The 22,993-nt window shown below is 45.3% G+C and overlaps 3 protein-coding genes across 3 annotated transcripts in view; all 3 read left to right on the top strand.

The window, feature by feature from the left end:
• Positions 1-11: 11 nt before the first annotated feature.
• Positions 12-11,435, top strand: CSUI_007644 (uncharacterized protein; the record flags this gene model as incomplete). Its single annotated transcript, XM_068067789.1, has 3 exons — positions 12-2,745; positions 3,812-4,816; positions 5,903-11,435. Coding segments are annotated over 3 exons (8,757 nt in total), but the record flags the coding sequence as incomplete, so codon positions are not given.
• Positions 11,436-12,598: 1,163 nt separating this feature from the next.
• CSUI_007643 (uncharacterized protein) lies at positions 12,599-13,087 on the top strand (the record flags this gene model as incomplete). The annotated part of the gene is made up of 1 exon (XM_068067788.1): positions 12,599-13,087. A coding segment is annotated over one exon (168 nt), but the record flags the coding sequence as incomplete, so codon positions are not given.
• A 1,941-nt stretch (positions 13,088-15,028) lies between these two features.
• CSUI_007642 (uncharacterized protein) overlaps positions 15,029-22,993 on the top strand; it is a gene marked incomplete at its 3' end in the record, with an annotated part of 8,158 nt that continues 193 nt past the window's right edge. The window contains exons 1-8 of the mRNA XM_068067787.1: positions 15,029-16,246; positions 17,219-17,352; positions 17,889-17,995; positions 19,037-19,105; positions 19,681-19,743; positions 20,409-20,468; positions 20,875-20,974; positions 22,194-22,255. Coding sequence (XP_067920235.1) covers positions 15,738-16,246; positions 17,219-17,352; positions 17,889-17,995; positions 19,037-19,105; positions 19,681-19,743; positions 20,409-20,468; positions 20,875-20,974; positions 22,194-22,255 — 1,104 coding nt within the window. The remainder of the gene's footprint in view (positions 16,247-17,218; positions 17,353-17,888; positions 17,996-19,036; positions 19,106-19,680; positions 19,744-20,408; positions 20,469-20,874; positions 20,975-22,193; positions 22,256-22,993) is intronic.

Raw genomic sequence — 22,993 nt, 5'->3', positions numbered from 1 at the left:
GAAGAGAACATGCGTCAAGAGTATCGACAGCCCGGGTCCTCCTTATTGGTCTTAGAGGGCCAGGTGTCGAAGCTGCGAAGTGTCTTCTCCTTGCTGGAGTAGGTCACGTGTCTCTCTTAGATGATGAGATTCCTAACATTATAGAAGAAGGAAGCGCGAACTTCGCCATTTCCTCGTATACTTCTTCACCCCTAAGAGTAGAAAGAGAAGATAATGAGGAAAAGCTCTATGATGCTCCCGCTGCTTCTAAAGAACAAGAAGAAGTTGAAGAAGAGAAAAAGAGGAACTTCTCTCTCTCTTGTCCTGCTATACGAGAGTCACGTAAAGATAGAGGATATGGTAAAAGAGAACGAGAAGAAGAAGATGATGATGATACAGACAAAGAAGAAGAAGCACAGGAGGAGGAAAAAAGAAAGGAAAGAACAGATGAAGGGATGGAGGTGGAGAGAGAGATGCTCAGATCAGGTGTGGATGAAGAGGCACAAAAGAAAGAGAGACGAGTGAGAAGAGAAGAAGGTCATCAAGCTAGAAACGAGAAAGAAGGAGAAGAAGTGCCAAGTGAAGAAGTAAAGAAGAGTAAACTGTATGAGAAGCGTAGAGGAGATAAGAGTCAAAGAGGCGACAGCTCAAACACGGAAGAGATCAACGAAAGCGCTGATAGTATGGATGGCTTTCCATCGGCCAGGAGAAGCCCAACACGTGCTGAACTGGCTTATCTCTCTCTTCAGAAACTGTGTATGCCTCATACCTGCCTTGAGATCCTTCCTTCTAGATTGGATGGCATGAGCAAGAGAGAAGAGAACACTTCCGAAGAGAGAAAGAAAGAAGAATCCGAGAAAGGAGAAAGCGGAGATGAATCATATGGAGGGGAAGAAGAAGAAGAAAGAGATGAAGAAGAACTTCTACGAGATACTCCTCCTCACCAGAGAGAAGGCTTAGGGCGACAGCCTTCTGTTGTTCTCCCCTGTGGTTCAAGTCAGAAGGACTCTTCTCTCAGATCTTCCCCTAGTGCTGAGCGTGTGGATCTCGAGGAAGGAAGAAGGAAGGTAGGAGATATGCAGGGTGATGGCAAGTATCATCCGGAGAGTAGAAGGAGTGAAGAACGAAGTGTAAGAATAGGTGGGAGAGTCTTCTCGGAAGATGAGCTGAAGAAGCTTTTAGCTAACTTTGATGCTATTCTTCTTTCTGATTGCCCTATCGAAGATGTGGTCTATATCAACCTATTATGCCGTAGACTACCCACAGAGAGTCATTACTATGGGGATGAGAAAGAGAAGGACAGTGCCGCACTGACGCAGAGAAGATCCATACACAGTCGTGAGAAAGGGAAGAACTTGAAAGGACAGGAGCGCATGCAGAGGAGAGAGAAGATCCTGAAGCTCTTAAAGAAAGATAGGAATGAAAAAGACCAAATCAGAGAGGAAAAACAGACTCGAGAGCCTTCCCTCCGTAGACAGGAGAGAAGGTCCAACAATGTGTCTGCTGATCAGAACCAAGAGAATAGGGGAAGTAGCAAGGCATCTGAATCTAAGAAGATGATGTCTGAGGAGGCGAAGACATACGCATTTAGCTGTCGACCGAATTGGCGTGATAGGAAGAGGGATAGAAGAAGTTCTAGACATCCGTGTCTAATAGCTGTCTGGACAACAGGACTAGCTGGGAGGTTATTTGTTGATCTAGGAGAGAGGTATACCTTCACATGTCCTAACGATGACCATATGGATAAGCCTCTTTCTGCTCGACTCTCTTTTCTCTCATCTACATCATCTCCTTCCCCCTCTGAAGAAGACAAGAAGAACGAGAGACGAAGAGATGGATGTAGAACAGAGGAGAAGAAAGAAGATGAGGGACTTTCGGACAGAAAGAACTTGGCGAGCGAAGGTTCCTCCTTCTCTAGAGATCAAGAAGATACAAAAGAAGGCATGATATCTGAAGACGAAAGTATCACGGAGAGTGGACTCATTTCTCCGTGTTCTCTTCATTTCCAGCCCTTAGATGAAGTCTTGCGCCAGACCTTGATCAAAGGACGGAGAAAGGGATCTGCAAGAACCTGGACGAGGAACGATACAGGGGACGTAGAGACGCTTGCTGAAGAAGATGAAGACGTGAAGCATCGTCGTATGCTTCATGCGTGCTTTCTTGCTCTTGACGTGGCCAAACACAAGAAGAGACAGTCATCGTATCTTTCATCCTCTTCTTCTCTTTCGTCCTTTTCTCGTTCCTCGCCTTCCTCCTTATCATTCTTTCCTTCTTCTTCTCCTCAGCTCATCCCCGCAGGTCTCCAAACATCTCACGAAGACTACGAACTGAATGAAGGAGAAGCAAATGAAGTAGCGAGGATCGCAGTGAAGCTATATCGTTCTTCTCTAGGGAGGGCTCCTCCTGTCTCTTGTATGCCTTCTTCTTCGTCTCATCGGGCTACAGATAGAGACATCGACTATCTATCTCTTCAGTCTAGCTTTGACATCCTATCCCCCTTAGTTGGTCCGTATGGTTCCACTCATGTGTCTACTGATAAAACACCTCCCTATAATGAGAGGCGACGGAGAGAAGACATCCTTCTTAAGACAGCAGTCATGAGAGACAATAGCCGTGAGAAAGGAGAAACGAAAGAAGGGGAACAAGAGAGAGGATCTGCAGACGTCTTCGCATTGAGAAATGCGAGGGAGAGAGAGGTGTGGAGGTTAGCACAGTGTCTCTATAGAAGCACGAAGGGACAGCTAGCACCGATCTCGTCTATTATGGGTAAGGCGCAGAGAAAAGGAAAGCAGAAGAAGATCTCTAAAGTCCTTTCTTTCTGACTGAAGACTCCTTCGAGAGTATGGGAGGGGTCCGGTGTGAAAGAGGCTGGAGATCTCACTCTTTGCTTACCCTTTCAAGACAACATTGCTAGAAACTCCATGTACTCTGTTGGCATGAACTACTCCTTCGATTTCTAGTTATGCATATACGTATATATAGATATATATATATATATGTGCATGTAGATTTCTTAACACATATGGCTATCTATTGTATGTGTAGATGGATGTGTGTCGGGAGTATATGTCGTGTATCTGTTGCCGCTACGTTTAACGTGCATGTATGTATATCCCTTCGTCGACGACGTACGATCCGTTGACATATCCGTATATGCGATGCGAAGTAGACGTAGGTGGTAGTTAATCACCTGTAAAGATGTTATACTTCCCCTAATACAGAGTTAAACGCATGGTCCCGCAGCTTGGAAGGCGTAGACCATTCTCTCTTCTTCTCACATGACTCCTTCAGATCAGCTTCTCCTGTAGCTCTCTGGTCACCATTCCTCCTCGTACGGCTATATCGTCACATACATGGGTATCGCTGAATACTTCTATCGAACATGTCTATATCTACCCGAGATTATTCACATGCACCGGGGACTGCCTGTGCTAACGCATCCCATGCAGCACACACCCCAACCCACGTAAATGTGCCTAGCCTCGTACACCGCGATTCACAGGTATCTGTCCATCTGTCTGTCTATATTTGTGGTGTGTATCTATGTCTATCTCTCTCTATAGACATACATATCTATGAATACATACAGATATGTATAAGTACCATCCGTGAACATGGGTACTTTTGACTGGTAAGATTTTCTCATTAGATAAGATACTCATAAAACTTTCATGCCTCTTTAGTCGTCTTCCTTCCCTCTCTCTTTTTCTATCTCTCTCCTGTCTCTTCCTTCCCGTCTCTCTCTCTCTCCCTCTTGAAACATGAATCTACACCAATACGAAGGTCTTTCTTCCCTCTCTCCTGATCTTCCTTCTTCTCTCTTTCTGCTCAGGTGGTCTATCTGCTCAAGAAGCTCTTAAAGCTATCAGTCGACGCTTCACGCCTATCCATCAGTTTCTGTACTTCGATGCGCTAGATCTTCTTCTCCCCCAAAGAGAGACCTCACTGTCCATGGAAGAGGAACAGAGAAAGAGACAGACGGGCACACGTCCACCTCGTGAGACATCCGTTCACTGCATGTTTCCTAATACAGACAGGACTCCTAAAGAAGTGTTTGCAAGGAGAAGAAGAAGAAGCCTCGAAAGAGAGGGGGAGAAGACGAAGAAGAAGAAGAAGACATTTCATCGTCTTTTCCACCGATGGTATGGCCAAGAGAGACTGTTAGGCTCTGAGGTTCAGAAGCGCTTGAATGCTCTCAATGTTTTTCTTGTCGGTGCAGGAGCTATAGGATGTGAACTACTCAAGAATTTCGCTCTCATGGGTGTCAGTTGTAAGAGGAGCTGCCCTACCAGGACAGTCTCTGCTATGATGACACGGGGAGTAGGAAGAGAAGCGAGAGGTGAGATGAAGAAGAAGAAGCAGAACAAGGGGGAGAAGGAGGAGAAAGAGAAATCGAAAATGAAGAAGATAGGAGAAGGGGAAATAGAGAGAGCAAACTGTTTCTTTTCTTCTCTTTTATCTCCCTCTTCATCATCTTATGATTCCGGTGATAGAGGTGAAGAGAGTCGCCGGGGAGGGTGTTTAACTTTAGCCGATGCTGATATTGTCGAGCGCTCAAATTTGAATCGACAGTTCCTTTTCTCTCAAGACGATGTGAATCGATACAAAGCTATCGCCGCAGCTAGCTCGATTGAGAAGATCAATCCATGCATGAACATTCATCCAATATGCGATTTTGTGAGGAGAGAAAGTGAAGATGAATTCGATTTCTCCTTCTGGAAGAAACAAGATCTCATTGTTATGGCCCTTGATACCATAGCAGCTCGGATGTATCTCGATTCTCAGTGTCTCCTCTATCAGAAGCCACTCATTGAAGCTGGCACCTTGGGGCTTAGAGGTAAGAACAAAGAAAGAAAGAAAGAAGGAAAGTCGTGTGTCTGTAGAAACTAAATAGCTTTTCTCATCATTCCTACCCATTCAGCGCTACGTTATATGCCTATGTGTCTGCTAGTCTGGATGTCACGTGGGTCTTCCTCTCTACATTCTGCTGAGGTGTACATACACTGTACGTTTTTACGTAGACTTGTATGATAACAAGCCAGACAATCCTGCGGTGTTGAGAGTCACTGCGGGCGAAACCGTTCATTTCTTACTGTTTATGTCATCATTATTCATAAGGATTGTATGCCTCTTTGCAGAAAATCTGGCAGGAGTTAAGTGGATGGAACTACTGTGATACGCGCATTACTCGAATTATACGTAGAGGACATGCTGCTATACTCCGGGGCGTTTCAGGGTTTCTCTTCTCCATAGAAATTCATGCAGCAATACGTAGACAGATCCTACATCACGAGAAGGCACCATCGTGTCTTCATACAGATATATCATCTTTCCTACAGATATATGTATATATTCATATGTGTATACGGAAAGAAGAATGTGGAGGCAATTTCTTTGTAGGGATACCTGCGATCCAGTAGATCGAATTAGTCGACTGTACTCCACTTACCGGTATGGGCTACCACGCACAGCTAGTGTCCGTATAGGCTTGAATTCTCAGAGGGACGGCCATGACGCAGAAGGATGTCTAGAGGGGATGAAGGAGAAGGGATTGGTCTTCTTCTTCCTTGTAGGTTGCCAGCTGAGTTCGTCCGCTCTTCTATTGATATTCCTGTCTATGATGCATTCAGCCGCACTGCCGTCCTTTATGCGAGACTACGTAGCTCAGAGAGAACTGGACAGGATGAATCATACATCCCAGGCACTGACGGATAGATAGATAGATAGATTTGACTTCTCCTAGATGAGAAGACTCTATCTGTATCTTCATGGTAGACTTCCTTCAGTACATTTCTGCCTCCATGTTTTTTATTCTGAGTCTAAATTACATATGCATATTGGGTACGTGTGGATGATTAACATGCCCGCCTGTTTTCGCTTCTGTTGGTCTCCTCTCTTTCCATCTGTATGCGTGCCCTCGTAGGTCATGCACAAGCTCTTATCCCTCATCTGACAGAATCCTACGGCTCTACAGCCGATCCTCGTGGTGACGATCACGAAGACGTTCCTCAGCCAACCTGCTCTGTTAGAGGCTTTCCCACAGCCCCTGTACATCTCGTACAATGGAGTCTTCTACTCTTTAGTCGTCTATATGAACGTCTCCCTTCGAAAGCAAGAGCGATGCTGTCTGGAGACTTCTTTCAAGCAATGAGACGCCTTCGCGATGAAGAAAAGATAACTCAAGGGATTTCCGAAGAAGGCAAAGAACAAGGAGAAAGAAAAAAAGAAGAACAAAGAAAGAATGAAGCGACTCTTCTGTCGACTGATTCCGACAGAACTGAAGAGATGGAGAAAAGAGATAAGGTAGAAGGATGTCTTCATGATATACAGAGGAGATTTCAACAAGAGGAAAGAAAAGAAGAAAAAGAGCGCGAAAATCCTGTATCGAAACAGAGACCGACTTCTACGTCCCCTAGTCCTTCTTCTTCTTCTCCTTCGTGTACGATGAAACGTTCTTCTCCTTCTCTCGTTCAGCGAATTAGAAGCCTTTCTCTTAACAAGGACAACAGACATTTCTTCTCTCCTCTTCTTAATCACTTTGCTACTCAAAAGCTTCTTTCCCTTCTCTCAAGTCTCTTTTTGCGTGTCTATGCAGCCCTCTCATGTGTCTCGTCTCTTGCTTTCTTCTTTAAGAGAGACCGGATGAAATCTTCTTTCTTCTCCCCTTCACCATCCTCTACCTCTTCCTTACGATCGCACCTGCCTACGAACGAGAAAAGAATGATAGCAAAAACTGAGACAAGAAGAAAAAGAAGCAAATGCAGTAAAGGAATGGGGCTTCTGATAGAAGAACAAGGAGAAGAAGAAGGAGAAGAAGGGAAGAATTTTAGGGATGAGTCTTTCTTATCGAGATTATCATACCAAGAGATCACTCGTTTGCCGTCGGTCAGTAAGCTTCTTAGAGAGGAAGGCTTATCGGCTGTGATAGAGACTCTCCGAAGTGCTCTTGATGGACATCTCCTTCTCTCTCTTGCCGAGGCTATCAAGAAGAAGCTGAGAGACGCACAGGAAGGGGACATCGACTTGAAGAGAGAGGAAAGAGAGAGAAAGAGAGAAGTAGAAAAAGTCCATGGTGAGAGGAGAAAGGAAGAACAAAGAGTAGCTGAGGATACAGACGAATGGAAGATGAAATGCTTTGATCGTGAAGTAGACGAGAAAATAGAGAGAATCAGACTCTTTCTTTTTGATAGAGCTTTAGGAATATTTCATGAGGTCTTTGTGGAAGATATCCATAGACTGAGGAAATCCGCTACTACACCGGGAATAGAAGAGAGAGGAGAAGAAGCTGAGAGAGCTTCAGGATACTCTCTAGAATCTTCTTCTCTCAGTGACAAGAGAAAAGGGAAAAGCCTTTCTCCATTAGAAGAAGAAGATGATGATGTATGGACAGATAACATAGATAAGAGAAAATCGGCTTCCACACGGAGACCTAGTAAGGAAGCAGGTAAGAAAGAAGCTCTAGAGCAGGATACAGTGACAACTACGGAGGTCCATTCTGATAACCCTACCGATACTTCTACCCCTCTATCCGAAGGCGAGAAGGAAAGCGTCATGCATAGGCCGAAGAAACTTCCACAGCCTCTTAGTCTCTCTGAAGAAGATGAAGAGATGCTGACTTTCTTAATAGCTACATGTAAGCTTCTAACGAAAGTCTATAGTTTACCTCAGTGGATCTGGCATACAAAGGAGAAAAGGAATCTACCAGCAGGTCCTCCTGAAGAGAAGATCATGGAATCTGAAGAGAAGAAACAAAGAGAAGAAGCATACAAGGAAATAACTCAACAGCGTGACAGGGAAGAGAAGAGAGAGAGAAGAGAAGAACACAGAGACGTCTCCGGGGAAAGTGTTGACCAAGCCCTATTACAGCTTGCTAGAGAATTGCTTCGGGGTGTACAGACAGCACGTCATGCCTCTTCTTTCTCTAAAGCGGCTCAGCTTGCCTTTCAAGATCCTTTCTCTTCATTTTCTTGGATCTTCCCCCCTTCTGTGCCGTCAACTCGACAGGATGAACGGTTTTCACAAAGAAGAAAAGAAGATAAGAAAGACGTGAAAGAAGGACACATAAAGAAAACAGCTGATAGCGGGGATGTGTCTCAGGGGGAGAAAAGAAAGATGACGGCCACGGCAACGGCTTCGTGCATAAAACGAGATAGGAAGAATGAGAGGAAGTACTCTTATGAAAGATATCATAAAGAAGTAGAAAGCAGTGAAGGCGAAAATGGTTTGAAACGCATGAAGGAAAAAGAAGAAGACGAAGTAGATGAGGAAAGAAAGGAAGTTCATTCTCGTCATTCTCAGTCCTCAGGAGCTATGCTCAAAGAGAGAGAAGAAAATTATCGAGAAGATAAAGGAAAGCCGAGAGAAGAGGAGAAGTCTTGGGGCGAAGAAGATCAGGCTGATCCCCTCTATCGTAATCTTCATTCACACAATGTGAGAGGTGTCTTAAGTCTCCTAAGGCGAAGGTGGGGAGAAGCCACTGGAAGGTATGATAACGATGATGAGGATAGAAAGAGCAGAAGAGAGAACGAAGATCAAGAAGAAGAAAGAAAGAGAAAGACAGGAAGAGAGAAAGAACATGTCTTAACTCTCTTAGTATACCTCCTCTCTCAACTTTCATCCCCCAGTTCTCAATCTTCTCATACAACTCCCCCCCAGACACCACCTCTCTCTTCTTCTTTTCTCTCTTCGTCTTCTTCTCTCTCGAGTACTGTCTCATCCTTTCTCTCTCCTTCTCCTTCCCCATCACCATCCTCTCCATTTTCGTCTTCAGCCTCTTTTCTTCTTTCTCAATCCCTCATGTCTCCTTTGTCTTATGATAAAGATAACGCCGTACACCTTCAGTTTGTCTCTTCCGCATCACGTCTCAGAGGGCGATGCTTCGGCTTTGAAAATCTCCCTGATATTCTCTCCATCCAACAGCTCAGCGGACGGATCGTCCCTGCTACAGCGACAGCAACTACCGTAGCAGCTGGCCTTGCTGCTCTCGAGGTTTATCGCCTCATCCAAGCGAATGTCTTGAGAGAAGACGAAGGAGAAGAAGAAGCTATAGCTATTAAAGAAAGAGAGAGGAGGTCTCCTAGAAATAGATCAAGACGAGGAAGAATGGACGAGAGAGTAGTAGAGAACGATCTGGAAAGGTTAAGAGAAACGAATGAGAGGAGGAGAGTGACTAGCTGGGAGAGTCCTAAGAAAGAAAGAGGGGGAGATGATGAACGTCGGGCTACAAGTAGCGTAGAAGATCAGAGGGGATACGATACCGCTCATTCACAGGTTTCTTCTCTTGGGCTTCACGAGGCTTCTCATTCTCATCCTGAGAGAGGCCTCTCCAGTGTCATAGAATCGGAAGCGCATAAAGGGGAAGATGAAGATGATAGAAAGCGAGATCAAGAGAAGGACACGAGAAACAAGGATGGCGTAGAGAGGGTTGGCGAGGAAGACAGAGAGGAGAAAGAAGAAAGAGGAACAAGAAGAAGTGTGGACCTGCCCCATGTTTGTATCTCTTCCTCTCGGTTTAGACCGTATTTGACGATAGAAGACGACTTAGAGAATGAAGATCTGATAGAGAGAAAGAGAAGAAGAGGAAGAAATGAAGAGAAGGAGATGACGTACTATGGTGTGATAAAACAGTCTAAAAGGAGCTGGAGAAATACCTTGCCTTTGACAGCTGCAAGACGTGATAAGTTACGCGCACGTCTTCGTTCCTCGTTCTTCAATCTGAGCTCTCCATTTTTAACGCATGCAGCCCCACTACCTCCTCCTACTGCGGTGATTCCTGGGGGTCTGCTTCAAGGTCGGGTCTTCTCTCCATGGGACTTCCTTCGCTTATGCCTCGTTGAAGAGGAACAAATTGCTAGGAGAAGAAAGGACAGGATGTTCATGAGGGAGAGAGACTTAGAGACGAAGGGTGGAGTGACAGATAAAGAAAAGGTAGGAGTGGAAAAGATGAATAGAAGCTTCACTATAGAAGGAGAAGAAGAAGGTGGAGATGAAGGAGTTATGACGATAAGAAAGCCTGGAGAGCGAGGAGATGACTATATGAGTGTTCCAGAGATTCGTGGTAGGCAGGAGGACAAGGAAAAGAAGGTCATAACCTTCTGTAGAGATAAAAAAGGAGAGAGGAGAGAAGAAGTCGAAGAGGAAGATGGAGACTTGGCGTTACGCTTCATAACAGTGAAAGGATTAGTTGCCCTCATCAACGACGCTCTAGGTGTAGAGGTTATCTCCTTGACATGTGAAGATGCCGTTCTCTATACAATAGAAGAAGAAGAAGGAAAGGACCTGCTCCTCTACGACTCTTACCAAGGCAACTCACGCCTTTTTAGCCCTCGTGAAGGGGGATCAACCCCTACTGGGGAAGAATCGGATTCAGGAGATCACAAAGGGCCATCTATACCAACGACAACTTATGAGGAGAGGTCGTCTTCTCCTTATTCTTCTCTTTCTCCTAATCAATCCTCTTCTTCTTCAATGTCCATCCGACCCTTTCTTTCTTCCTCTAGTGATTCTCTCTCTCTATCTGCTGATACCGCGACGGCGACGAGACAGTTTGTATTTTCGTCTGCTTCGTCTCCTTCAGGGGCTGTCTCTGCTTCTGTGTCTCCAGTACATCTTGAAAGGATCACTTCTGATTGGGAGAAACAAGAAGAAGAGAAGGAAAGAGAAAGGGAGAGGGAGAAAAGAAAACCTTTACTTGAGATTCTAAAAGACGTTTGCTATCATCAGAAGACAGGTGGGGATAAAGAGGGTGAACTGAACTTGAATGGTCGAAGAGACAAGAGACGAGAAGAAGAAGTAGAAGAAGAACGAGAAGAGACGAGACTTGACTGGAAGAGTAGTGGTAGTAGGAGTCGACTGAAATGGCTAGTCATCGATATACTAGCTGTCGATGGAGAAGGGAATGAGGTTGTTGTGCCTCAGCTTAAAGTCGCAATTTCTATCTAAAAGAAAGACCTGTTGGAGGGTGAAAGAATAGAAAGCGGGACCTTGTGCATCTTTCAGAACCCCTCTGTAATGAAGAATCTTTTCAAAAATGAAGCAATGTCAAGAAATTCTCCTGAAAAGAAGAGGCTGAGAGACCTATCTACTCTGTTTATCTTCACTTGTATTCAGTGGGGGAATCTATAAACCGGTGCTCCTCTACACAGAACAGGAATGCTACTGCTCTAAGTCTCTCTCTCTATACGTGTATATATGTTCATACAGATAGAGGGAGAGAGAGACACACACATATCTACAGAGACACATATACATACATAAGTCTATGTACTACGCCCCTTATGTATCTAGATTGTCCTGACTTGCGTAAAGGTTGTTTAGGCTAATCGAATGGTACGCTGTCTCCTCTTTGCTTGTTCCGAATATCTCCCAAGTGCCTCCCCCTCGCTTAGCTCCAGTGACAGAGGGGACAAATCCTTGATCAGGTAAAACCGCCGTCTGCAGCGACTCTTTCCTTATCTCCTAGTTGTTAATTACTCTCTAGTACTGACACTGAGACGTGGAGATGTCTTCTATAAGGATGGAGGTCACTACAAAGACCTTGAGTGCACACACAATCTCTTCTACAGCTGTTCTAGCGAAAGGCGCCGCGAGCATCGGTCGCATTCTCGTTGTCTCGGCAGACGCAAAAACGAAAGTCCGGGGTTTCCGGATGTTCTCACGTAGTGGACGTGAAGAGAGGGAAGAGAAACCGGCGAAAACAAGGAGGAGGCTGAGACGCTGTAAGAACTGCATTGTCAGCGTGGCAACTGCGAAGCTCGCGCGGATACAGTCGACTCTCTCTCTGACACCTATGGTTCAGGTAAACCTTTGGACACTGAAGATTTTGAAGTTAGCAGGGGAACGAAGCTGCTTCGTTTGCACCGTGGAGAACCTCCATAAAAGACGACATCCGATGCCTGCGCTACGACTCTTTCGGCCTCAGGAATCCTGTCTGCTGTCTATTGAGCAATGGCACGATAAAAGGAATAAGATTGTGGTCTAGGCAAGCCTACAACTGGTTAGGAACGTAAATGCAGTATTCTTTCCACTGTTGTCGGATGAAAACCGCAAGCGTTGTAAGCAAGGAGCCTATTTACTTCTCGTTGAAACACCTCTTCGCGGCGCCGACCGCCGTCAGCAGAACAGACAACCTTGGTTCCCAGATAACAGCTGAGAGGAGAAGTCTCTCTGTTTTCGTAGCTTTTTCTGACAGTGAGCTCTCTCTCTTACTAACAAAAAAAGGCCCTGCGTTCTTCCACGAAAGAGGCACTTCCCGTACGACGAGTCTACATTTCTGGGCATCTCCTTACGTCTTTTCCGTTAGGCGTGCGGTTCTCCGGAGAACACAGACGTGCCGCAGTAGGTATGTTCAGCGTTGCCTTCTCTCTATGGTATAACTCCGGACAAGAAAACCATACACATGAAAAGCGGTATTACAGTCACGACTCTCAGCCTCGGCGTTTGCCCTACATTTGCGTAGGAAGCGATCCATCCGTGATGCCTAGTCCGGATGTACAACAGACGGGCTCTAGTGACTAAGGGAGACGACCAGGTATTTGTTTCAAGAACTATCTTCTTGCCGTCTCCGCCAACACCGGAACGGACAGCCGTGCAGACGACTGTCACTGATGGCGAAAGGAAACGTCAGCCTCCCGCAGCAGAGAACGGAAAGAACAAACAGCCGTCCTTTTTCTCTCTACCTCGTCTATCTGTCGCGTTCTTGAATGTATGCTGAAGGGTCTGGTGACGACGTTGAAGATATGGCGCTATTCCTGGAGAACCTTGATTCAATCATTGGAACCCCTCTTGTGAATCTGTGCAACGATCTTTAGGTACGCCCGCGAGACAACCGTTTCTCGGATGCTGAAACAACTTTCAGACGAACGGACGTTTCCCCGCTCTGCCTTATCTAGCTTGCTTTCGCGGTTGGGGTGCGATGAAGCTTACATATTCTGTTGAAATTGTTTGTACGTGGGGTGTAGTGCTGGAGTCTGCTTGGTCTCTTCTAGGGGTTTGAGTACTTCCCACTCTTTTCGTTTCCTTGTTCAGTCATGACTGTGTTGTTACAGGGTGTTCTACAAAGGTTGTCTTATACGTCATTCCAGGAGCGATCTGCAGCAACGACCCCGGCGTATCTCAGAGACTCTGTCCAGAGTCCGGCCCGAGTTAGGGGCGTGATTCACAAGGGTCCTCGGACGCCACATGCGGGTAATGTGAGTGTCTATGTGGAGAACCCCAACGGGAGATAAAGTGGAGTCTGGATTCAGTGCGCGAGCGCAGTGCTCCCTTGATATATCAGTCTAGCTTGTTAGTGATCTGCCCTTGTCTTCAGTGCGCTGTATATGACGCATGCCAGTGATTTGCTGTCAGTGACGTTAGTCCAACAAGACAGTCAAGGACTCACCGTTGACCGTCACCTGTGACGGACTCCAAGATGATGCGAGTCGCCGATGTAGATTGATGGGAACCTTCGAGGAGAATTATTCTATTGAAATCCTGTGCTCCGAGGAAACGAGTCTACCGATGTCTCTGAGCATGAATAAAGTCGCCGGACTTCCAGTTATGGAGGGGAACTTTGATGGGATTGTGACCATTGTGTGTCGGTTGACTAAGATGGCTCATTTTGCTGCCCCCCAGGCAGTGGCGCACAGAATACTTGGTCATCGACCGTTGCAAGAAAACGCCAGCCTCCTGGTAGGGAGCAAGATTGTTAATCCCACTTGCGTAGGGAGACATCGCTTGGTGTCAGTCCGTCCGTAGCGTTCATGAGCATTGTCAGGACCAACTCCGCAGCTGTCGGCATTTCTTCGTGCTCGAAAATGTGCCTGTTATTGTATGGTGTTCTCGGGTAAGCATGTGGCCGTCGTCAGGATGCGCTGATGAACTGGAAGGCTTAGCGGTACCTGCCGCGCCGAGGAGTTCCCCGACCACATGTTGAGCCGTCGTCGCAAGCGTAACACATCTGCGTGCGGAATAGAAGAGGATGGACTTGAGGTAACAGATTCTTAGGCGGACCTGGAAGGTACACCTATTGCGCCTTTGGAGTCTCGTCTTTCTGTCAGTTCCGCCCTCAAGAAAAGACTAGCGCCAGAAAGAGGAAAAAGCTCCGAGACCGGGAATTGAACCCGGGTCTTCCGCGTGACAGGCGGAAATACTAGCCACTATACTATCTCGGACGAGCACGCAGTCATGCCTCGGTCCATGCCGGCCGGGTAGAAGCCCCCGCGCAATCTACGGTTGACATCTCGAAAGCTTGGAAGGCAAAGCGTCAGATGTGTGAGACGGTCGCGCACTCGAGGTGCACCAAGCCTAAGGGACTGAGCGAATATGGTGTCCCGGAAACTATCGTCAGGAAAACGTCATCCTACCATGACCGCACAAGGAAAAGTATGCACACGAATGAAAGAAACAACCAGTGTGGCACTGATTTTGCTTCCCTGACAAGCTCAAATCAGAGCAGCCGCGCGCTTGAGGGCAAGTCTATCGTCAAAAGAGAAAGCTGTCCTTCAGGCAGACAACATCTGAAGGCTCCTTTTGCTTGCAGTTGCGCTCAATAGTCACGGTTAATCGGCGTTTGGAGTGAGGACACCCCGGCCCAGGGCGGCTAGCTTGCGTCATCGCTGGCACACCGTCCATTTCAATATCGATCGATGAGTCAGAGCAACATCTCTCAGCTGAGGATTCGTAGTGTGCACGTAACACGCCTCCCACATGCAGAGGCCCGACGGCTGGTAAGAAGTGAAGAGGGTCTTAACCTTGCGGTGTGCCAACGATAAACCTGGACCCATGCCGAAACATAGACACTGCCGAAACACCGACGCCTGCCACGCGCAAGAAGAGTTTGTATGCCAAAGGTTACTACCGAAGTGGAAATTGATCCGAATCTTCTCTGTTCTCTTCTATTATAATGAAAGGAAAGGACATGAATTTCATAGCGTTTCTACCACCGAGTTTAGTACACTTCGTTCTCTAAGCGGTTTGAGTCAAATTTGCGCATGCGCCGAGAAACAAGAACAGACAACACCACGCGACGGGCGGCTGACATGCAGGCTCTCCGGGTGACTTCTTTCTCTAAGAGTTTTAGCGAACTAAAAGTGGAGGCGCCAGCTCTGTACGGTTTATCGCTTTCATATGTACAGTGTGTTTAGGGGCCTTAACCTATTCATATGCAGTCAACGAGTGTCAGTGTCTCGTGCTTCCTAGCGGAGAACCCCGGGATTTCGACATGGCTTCCCGCCACGTAGTCTCTTATGAGTCGACCGGACGGTTTGTTCTGGTGTACCTACACCCCAACAACGCCTTATACTCGTGTACTGCGATGTCTCTTGCTTCCTACTTTTGAGCTTTTCATCTGATGTTTACAGCTATTGGCTCCTCCTTTACCGCTGTGGAGCTGTCTCTTACTCATGTCTCGATTAGGTGTGTTGCCACCGCGTCTATTGGACTAACATGGCGATTACCTTAGCTCTCTCTCCGTATGTCGGACTGGACTGAATTGGCTCTTGTGCTCTCGATCACCAAGGTGTGCTCTGCTTCAACGGAGCCGAAGGCCTAGGATCTCCTTTTCTCAAAACAACCCTTTCCTTGTCCTTTCTGCGTATAACCGTACTCGGTGGCTTCTTCATTCGGTCTCTTTCTCCTCGATAATATCGGCTTTCTTCTCACTACAGATCTACCCCCCCGTGCTCGATCTCTCCTTTTCCTGTCAGTCTTCCAATCGACTCCGTGTCTCTTCTTTCTCCCATACACCTTTCTTGCTTGTCTCATAGTCTCAGCTTTTTATGCACCCTTCCTTCTTACTCTATCTCCTGTCTTTCTTCTCTTGTCTCTATTCTTTGCTTCATCCGTTCTTTATCTCACTCTTCACTAAAGTAGCATTCTCCCCCGTGTTGCCACATCACTGTCCTTCTGGTATATTTCCCGCCCACTCTCTCCATTCCACTTACCTCTTTCTACTCGTCGCTATCTCCTCTAGTTTTTCATGCGTCTCTCCTAGACATTTCTCTTCTCTTTCTTCCGGAGGAAGAAGGGACATGGCGGCGGCCGTTTCTTCTTCAGCACAGAGAGGAGGTCTTTCTTCTACTGGAACAGGAAGCATGCGTGCAGGAGGCAACAGCGGAACATCACCGGTAGTAGGGGGAGGACCTGCCAATACACCTGGGATAACCAGTACAGCAGGATTGTCGGCTCTCTTTGGTAATTTACCTTCCTTTCGCTTCTTCTCAGCTGGGGAAGATGGAGAGGAAGGCGATGATCACCAACAGTTGCAACTCCTCACAGAATGCAGTCGGTAAGTCGTTCTGATCTACTCTCTTCTTCCCTAGACGGCCTTTCGAGTGCGACTCGGTTTCGGTCGTTACCTCTAAAGCTTACCGCATCAAGGGAATTCTCCAAGTACTCTAGATAGGCAACATCTTGTACATACAGCTGATAGTAGAAGTGGGGCCCAACATCCCTTTACCTCGTACGTACCCCGACACCCTCCCCTCTCGAAGGAGATCACTTCAGTGCTCTACTATTAAGGAGTGCGCTATGCTAGCTTGATATGTCTTGAGAAGTGGATTCCTCCTATCTTCTCTTCAACAGCTTCACATCAGAAGGATAGATACCCCAAGAGGAGGCCAAAGACGTAGGTTTTCTTCATGATCTCTAGTGTATGTGTGTGTCTCTGGGCAGTGACGAATTTCACTTGCCTATTGTTTTCAAATACTTCCTCTCAGTCCAAGAGTCTAGAGCTACAATGGTCTTTCTACTACTTTTTGAATGGAACTTTTCTTTATCTCTTCTGTGTCTTTTCTCTTCCAGCTAGCTCTTTCTCTTTCTGTATCTCGTTCTCCTTCTCTTTCTTTTCTTCCGAACCTCATACTCCATCTCTCTAGCGATCTTCTGTCATCTCTCTCCGTTGAGATCGACTCGGTTGATCAGCCATATCATCTTATAGTTCTCCTCTTCTCCTCCTGCTCCCCTGTCTCTCTTCGCATACTTTCTAAGACTTCCCCGTCTTTCTCTCTTTCTTCCCTTCTGTTTCTTTCTTATTTCCTTATTCTCTCCTTCGACACTTTCGTTACCGCCCTTCCGCATTCACAGATATCTTTGCAACAAGATGTCTCTCATCTCTCTTCTTTCTCGCGACAGAAGGACAGAACAGCCTTGAATACTTTACTCTCTTTTTCTCTCCTGTTTCTTCTTTTTCTTCACTCTCTTGTTTACCTCTTCTGATCTTCTCTCTCCTTCCACGCTCTCTCTCTCTCTTTCCTCTTAGTAGGAACTGGATAGATCGCATGAGCGAAGTTGAGGTGTACGAACACGACCTCCATCGTCTCATCTTGAACTTCTTTACCGTTCATGGTTTCCAAGCATCTGCTGAAGAATTCTCTAGAGAAACAGGATTAGAACGTAAGAGAGAAAGAGAGAGTCCATGAAACGGGGTTGCTCGCCCCTTTCGGCTTCTATCTACTTTTTCTTTCTTACTGACAGATCCCTCTTTATCTTAATTCTCGGAGGATCAAGAAGATCATGGAAAGGAAGAAGGAAAAGAAGGGGGTTGACGTATGTATGGACAGTCGACCCTACAGTTATAGGTCTAAAAAGTCATTGATAGTGACAGATCTCTTGTATGAGAAGTCGCTCCTCATGATATAACTTAGTTAGATCAGGTGGCGCAGATCTATATCTGCCGTTTTCTCTCCTGCCGCTAAGAGAGTACATGGAGAGCTGGCGTATAGCATTCTTTCTTCTTGCTGACCAAGCGTCTTCGCTTTCCTCTCTCGTTGTCCCCCTTCAGGGAACCTTCAGAGGTGTCTACGAGAATAGAAAGACGTGAAGAGTGAGAGAGTCTATATCGCTTTCTTCTCTCCACTTCTTTTCGGTCTTCTTTCTTCTTTTTTCCATTCTCAATTTCTCTCTTTTCATGTTCTATCCATGTATTACAGCGGATATGCCATTAGCGTCAATTGCTCGCCGTTCACAGATAAGAGAGGCAGTGCTCGAAGGTCGCATGCAAGAAGCTATCTCTCTTATAAATGAAGTTCATCCTGATGTAAGAGATTTCTCTCTTGTCTCTCTCTATCTCCTCTTCACGTTCGTTTCACAAGAGAAAGAAGGGGAGAGAAAGAGAGAGAGAAAAGAGAGATAGGTGGATATCTCTATGTGGAATTGTTCCTGCATCTTGTTGAGTATCGATTTTCTTTAGGAACTTCAGTACAGTCCATCTATCCTTGGTCGGTTCACCAGGTGTAGGTACACCTGTCACTGGTTTTTTCCAGGGAAAGGAAGTGTCGAAGCATGTCTACAGTGTATTTCGGACGATCGATCTTCTTATACTAATCGAATCACTGCCGATTGGCCGTAGTTCCAAGCAACAGCTCTCTCTGTAGACTAACTACGTCCGTACATCTCTTTCTTTTCTATATGGACATATCTACTGAGAATTCCTATCTGATCTCTGTATGCTTCTTTGTTTCACGCTTCTATGCATGTCATAAGGGATGTACGAAACGAGCGGTACGAGTCCCTTGTATCTTGCGTGAAGACAGTTATCTTTCTTTAGTGCTAAGCCCCATCTCTCCTCTCCGTGTATGTATAGACACCACTCTGTCTTGATCAGAAGTGAGCAGCCCCCGACCCAATCATGTACTCTAGTTTCTCTCTCTAGATACCTTCGCGTGCACGTATGTATGTCTATCTGTCCCTAGGAGTATGTATGCGTATGTATGTATGTAGATACGAATACGTATGTATGTCTGTATTGGGGGTTTCTATTCGTTGTTTGCTATTGGAGGGGAAAGACTTGGTATTTTATACTCGGGATGTAGGCCTGGGAGGAGGTCTATCTCGGTCTCTGTTTAGTCTGTATCTGATCGCCTACATCAGTGAAGAGTCGATTACGACTATAGAAGGAGAAACAAGAAAAGAACAGCCAAGGAAGAAGTAATGGAGGTTCTTTTCTTTCTCGCTCTCTGTCTTTTCTCCTTCTCAGGTAAGTTCGTTTCTTAGAGAAGAAAACCACCTGTATAGAGTCACTTTTTTCCTTCTTCTTCTTCTTGCTTTTCTTCTTTCTCTTTTTTCTCTTGGTGTGTAGATCCTCACGTTAAACCCAGAGGTGAATTTCCTTCTTAGACAGCAGCAGCTTCTTTCTCTCATTGAATCCGTAAGGTCTTTTTCTCTCTCCTTTTTGGCTCTCTCTCTCATTCTACGGTGTATGTACACTGGATCAAAGGAAACCGCAGCTTGTCTTCATGATCGTGCATGCATCCTGATATACACTCACTTTTTCTCAGGGGGGTGCTCCTGTACCAATGAATCCTTATATGTACCTATATCTACCCATGAATATATATAGACCATCCATACACACATGCTGATCGGTTGCATGTATGTGAAGAGGCTGCGTGTCATAATGACCAGGGTTCTCCTTTCTCGCTCTCTCTTTGTTCTTTCTTTCCTTCGTACAAACTTTCCGTTCTCTGTCTCCTTACTTCTCTCTCTCCCGCTGTCTCTCTATCTCTCCCTTCTGCGTCTCCTGTCCACAGATAGATAGATAGATAGGTCAAAGACGGGTAGATAGATAGATAAGGATTGTCTTTGTGCTTCCTCATCATCATGAGATATAGAGAGAGGTATGTACCTTTTTCTTTCTCTAACATGTGAAGTAGAGGCATTGTATGTTTGATCTATTCTTCCTTCATATTGTCTTGTTTTCTCTCTCTCTATGTCTCGATACAGGGAGATACATGTGCAGCGATTGACTTTGCACAGTCTGAATTGGCTCCATGTATCAAGCAGCATGTAAGAATCAGATAGCAAGGAATTCTCCGAGTATAAGCCGCTTTCCTCGGATTTCAGACTTCTTTGGAGTGCTTGCCACGAAGAGAAGACTCCTGGGAACAACAGCCTTCATTTCCAGGGAGAAAACAGAAAGAGAGAGAGAAAGATTATATTCCGGCGTCATATTCATGCAGGAGCGTGGATTACCACTCAAGTCCAATCTCTTAGTTATCCATCAATCTCTCTTTTTCAAAAGACACGCAGAGATTCGCAATCTAGTGTATATACACCTGGTTGGCTAAAGACGTACGCGGGTCTTCTGGTGCTTTTCTCCTTCTTTTCTTTCAAGAATATAACGAGAGGAAGAACGTATTAATTACCAGACAGACAGTAAGCAGTCGGTCTTTATATCTATTTTAGAGATGATTTTGTGCATGCATTCTCACCTGGCATCTCTTAGGAAGGAGGAGAGATAGAAACTCACTAGTAAGCGATGGGTTCTTAGCACACTGCAGGTATCTACCTATCTATCTATCTGTCCATCTATCTATCTCTCTATTTATCTATGTCTTCAAATCTCTTCCATCTGTTTCTTATTTCTTACTCTTGATCTTCTTCTTAAGAGCTCTGGAGTTGATATTTTCTTCTTCTTCTTTCTCTCCTTCTTTTCTTTTGTGGGATGGCAGCCTGGCCTACTGCCTAAGCTTGAAGAGGCTATGGCTCTCCTTGCCTTCAGTGATCTTAAGGTAAGCGAGAAAGAAAGGCAAAAAGAGCCACAAAGGCAAAAAGAGCCACAGAAGTAGAAGAAGAAGGCTTACCTCATTCGTGTAGAAACACCTATACAGTTGTCTCTGCCTATCAACCTGTCTATTTATCGGTCTATCCCTTATCAATCTATCTATCCTTCTGTTAGAAGTCTTTCTATCCTTGATCTTTCTCCGCGCCGTCTATCTCTCTCTATGTCTCTGCTTCTCTGTCTCTACTAAGTTCTTCAGTAGTAGTAGTAGTAGTGGTATAGTAGTAGTAGTAGACGTCCTACCCCCTCGGGCGTGTTGATCTCAAAGAAGAAAGGGCAGAAGAAGGACGCAATAGAAGCTTCACTCTTTCTCCTTTCTTTCTTTCTTTCTTCTTTTTCTTGGCCTTCAACTCCAGTGTGAAGAAGCTCAGAGATTGATGGGCGGCGTGGATCAGCGGGAGCAGACAGCCCGGAGAATCGACGAAGCGATCCTCGACTTCTTCAATCTGGAACAAGGTAAGATGAAATCTTCGACAAAAGAAGAGAAGAGCGAGAAGAACAAAGAAGAAGAGAAAGAAGAAGAGTGAAAAGATTTCTCTCAAGAAAAAGGTGGATTTCTACCGGCCATTCTCTCTTCATCCGCTTCTATGTGGCGTTACCGTGTTTCGAAAAAGAGAGGGAGAGAATCTTTACTTTGATCTTTCTCTGTCTATCTCTGTATCTATCCAACTACCTAATAACCCATTTCTGGATCGACACAATCCTTACAAGAGGGGAGAATCGATCTCTTGTTTCTCCAACTTTTCTTTTCTTCTTGATGAAAGGAAGGAAGAAAGGGAGGATAGATGGATAGACTTCTCACTACGTTTTCGTCTGTGCCTTCGAGCTTTTCTTCGTTGGGCTTGAGAGGGACAGTCTCTGCCTGTGTGTGCCTGAGGCATCAAGCGTATGGTGCAGTTTCAAAATAGGGAGAAAACGATATACTCGGATCTATACACACGGATAACTAGAGATTCAGAAATCTATCTATCTCTCTTTAATCTATCTTCAGAATAAACACACGGAAGTACATAAATCCATCTATACTTTCTCATCGTATTTTTCTATATAGATCTGAATATATACATAGATATCTATATATGACGAGAATGTATAGATGGGTTCATGGATCGACGTGTGTTTACTTTGAAGAGAGATTGAAGACAGATAGATAGATATTCACATCTCTTTTTATCCGTGTGTATAGATCAGAAGATCTCTTTTTCTCTCTCTAGATATATGGATAGGTTGCAAAAGGTATGGATGCCGTCGTGCTACAGATAGAGGAAAGTTGTGCGGCTAGGACAGTGCGTGCCGAATTGACCGTGTGGATGATCGAAACACGTGTGCATGTGGCTGTAACGTGTATATCTATATATATTCATATATATATATACATGATGTACGTCCTGCCTCCTTGTTTTGCATCTTCTTTCTACGCAGGCATATATAAGAAGAATTCGAAGGGGTTGAGAGACCAGTGTGTCTGAAGAGAGAGAGTATTCCTTTCACCATTCCGCCATACATACGTACATCCATACCTAGAGAAAGAAAGAAAGAAAAACACTTCCTTTTCCTCACTTTTCCCCTCTCTTTTCCCCTCTCTTTTCTTTTCTCCTGCATCTCATGTCTTCTTCGTCTGCTCTTCTCTTGTGTGTCTTCTTTCTGTGTATTGTTGCCTGTATGATGTGTATAGAGTCTGCCTTAGAATTGCTAGCGAAAAATGCGCTATGGAGCCAAGGACACATACAGAAGCGTGTAAGATGAAGGGCGAACGAAGAAGATGAACGCTCGCTTCAAGAGAAAGATTGAAGATAGAGAGAGGGATTTCTATAGGAGAAGAGAAAAAGAAAAGGAAAGCGATAGAAAAACTGTTATGATCTATCTAGGTATAGCTCGATGCTTCTCTACAACGGTTTCTTTTTAGCAATATGAAGAGGTAGAAATGGATACCGCAGAAGGGAAGGCTATGCGAGAATGGTGCATGCGATTCTTCACATTCTTGGCGAAATCTAGGAGTCTCTCTCTTGCCTCTCTTACACTCTCTCTATCTTATACAGTAGGATGGAGAATAGGAAATAAGGATAGTGAGAAACAAAAAGAACGAACAAGAGGGAGATTCACACAAGGTCGAAACGTCTCCCTATATAAGCCGAGAAACGGTTAGTTTCTATATGTGCTATCGTGTGATGTAGAATAAGAGAATATTGATACACAGAAAGAGTCAGGAAGAGGGGGATATAGAAGGTTGAAACTTCACCGTATATAAGTCGAGAGAGAGTTAGGGGAGAATAATTTCGAGCGATTCCATGGTTTGCGGAAAGCAAAGGGAGGGACGAGAGTGCGTTAGAGAAGAGAACTAAAGGAACTAGTGAAGAGAGAAGAGAAGACGACGAAGAAAGGAGGAGAAGGGTATCTCGTCTAGTGTTCCATGCTATTCTTTTCGTCTTCGTTGTATGTCTATTTCTTCTTGCACTTTTTCCATCTCTTCTTTTT

Source organism: Cystoisospora suis (genome assembly GCF_002600585.1).
Source record: "Cystoisospora suis strain Wien I chromosome Unknown contig_4099, whole genome shotgun sequence".
Lineage (NCBI taxonomy): Eukaryota > Apicomplexa > Conoidasida > Eucoccidiorida > Sarcocystidae > Cystoisospora > Cystoisospora suis.
The sequence above is the reverse complement of the archived record's forward strand: the minus strand, read 5'-3'. Positions and strand labels throughout refer to the sequence as shown.